At 44.6% G+C, this 1,011-nt stretch overlaps 1 protein-coding gene across 1 annotated transcript; it reads left to right on the top strand.

Annotated features, from left to right (window-relative positions):
* Positions 1-56: 56 nt before the first annotated feature.
* On the top strand, positions 57-738 carry LOC111387736 (the record flags this gene model as incomplete). Its single annotated transcript, XM_023012318.1, has 1 exon — positions 57-738. A coding segment is annotated over one exon (682 nt), but the record flags the coding sequence as incomplete, so codon positions are not given.
* Between the last annotated feature and the right edge of the window lie 273 nt (positions 739-1,011).

Raw genomic sequence — 1,011 nt, 5'->3', positions numbered from 1 at the left:
AGTATTTGACGTGGTTTGAAATGGACGTCGCAGGATTGTATTGGAGCTATCGACAGGACCCATGTGCGGGCGGTGTTGCCGCAACGTAAAAGAATTAACTTCATAGGTCAAAAAGGGGTGCCCACTCAGAACGTCTTGGCCGCTTGCGATTTCAATTTGTGCTTCACGTTTGTGTTGCCGGGAAGTATGGGCACCACGCACGACAGCCGCATACTAGCCCGCGCGGTGCATAGTCCGAACGTATACTTTTCGGAACCGGCTGACGGGAAATATTACTTGGTGGACTCGGGATTTGCATATCAGTCGGGGTACATGGCACCGTACAAAGGGTCGAATGTATGTTATCACTTCCAAGAATTTCACGATCATTGTGGCGACAAACGTCGATTTCGTAATGCACGCGAGAGGTTCAACTTTCATCACTTATCATGTCGAAACATTATTAAGCGTGCATTTGGAGTCTGGAAGCAAAGATGGAAAATTCTAGACAGGATGCCTAGTTATTCATATCAAGCCCAAATCGTTGTGGTCATGGCAGCAATGGGATTCCATAATTCTCTGCGACGCAACGGACAGCTCGATGAAGGATTCTGCATGGCCAATAAAGTTGACGATGAAGAAGTCGAGGTTGAGTTACCCGATGAGGAAGACGAAGCTGCAGCGGAAGAGGATGCCGTTGTGGACGAGAATGTGTCGTGGACCCAGTTACGAGATTACATAGCGCACACCATACGTTGACTAGGTTAACGCTACCTTATTGTTGGAAGTCGGTATGAAAGCGTAAATTACCGCTGGAATGAATGTTGTAATGTGTGAATTTGTTTCGATGCAATGAACGCAAAAATATTATTTTCGTCAAACGCACGCTCGGAAATGAATTCTATACTAATGTAGATTAACGTAACAATTTTTTGTCTTATTCTCATGTGTGGAACAGTATGTTCGTGTACTGCATATAGACGTGTTTAACAGTTATATGCAGTACACGGACATACTGTTGATAATTATAGA

Source organism: Olea europaea, unplaced genomic scaffold, assembly GCF_002742605.1.
Source record: "Olea europaea var. sylvestris unplaced genomic scaffold, O_europaea_v1 scaffold42159, whole genome shotgun sequence".
NCBI lineage: Eukaryota > Viridiplantae > Streptophyta > Magnoliopsida > Lamiales > Oleaceae > Olea > Olea europaea.
This window is presented reverse-complemented; position numbering and strand designations above follow the sequence as displayed.